General features: G+C 40.6%; 1 protein-coding gene across 1 annotated transcript in view; it reads right to left on the bottom strand.

The window, feature by feature from the left end:
* Positions 1-293: 293 nt before the first annotated feature.
* The window catches only part of LOC102254248 (alcohol dehydrogenase 4), a gene marked incomplete at its 3' end in the record, with an annotated part of 3,225 nt that continues 2,946 nt past the window's right edge, over positions 294-572 (bottom strand). The window contains exon 3 of the mRNA XM_014529204.1: positions 294-435. Coding sequence (XP_014384690.1) covers positions 294-435 — 142 coding nt within the window. The remainder of the gene's footprint in view (positions 436-572) is intronic.

The raw sequence follows: 572 nt of genomic DNA, 5'->3' as shown, positions 1-572 counted from the left end.
AGCTGGTGCCCGCAGCCGGGGGAAGGAAGGCCTACTCTTGCATGAATTTCGTGCATTGGGCCTCTAGTATGTAAATAAAGTAACCATATTCCACAGATTTTACTAGATAATTCTGATTCAAGTATTCTGTCTCATTGTTAGACTGTGATAGATTGTGTTTCTCACTTTTGCTTTGGAAAAGATGGTCCCTTATGGAAACAGAGATCAATATAGCATGCAAAGCCAGGAATCTATCAGGATTATCCCTGAAATATCCTGACATTCCCACTTATCGGAATGAGAAAATACAATACCTGGTTTGCAGTTGGTCACTCCTGGCCCAACACTCTCCACAATTCCTGCCCCCTCATGGCCAAGAATCACTGGGAAAAAAGCCTCTGTAAATTTAGGATGGAGAATATGGGCTTCGGTATGGCACAAGGCAGTGGCGATTATCTACAAAGCAACCAGATACTTGAGTTGTTTCTTTAATTATATCATTGGGGTTGTAAAGTGGATAATTTTTGGATAATTTCAATGTCACAGGAGACTTTACAATACTCTTAGAGCTCAAAAAAGAAATAACACTTGGG

The sequence above is a fragment of the Myotis brandtii genome, unplaced genomic scaffold (genome assembly GCF_000412655.1).
Source record: "Myotis brandtii unplaced genomic scaffold, ASM41265v1 scaffold6732, whole genome shotgun sequence".
NCBI lineage: Eukaryota > Metazoa > Chordata > Mammalia > Chiroptera > Vespertilionidae > Myotis > Myotis brandtii.
The sequence above is the reverse complement of the archived record's forward strand: the minus strand, read 5'-3'. Positions and strand labels throughout refer to the sequence as shown.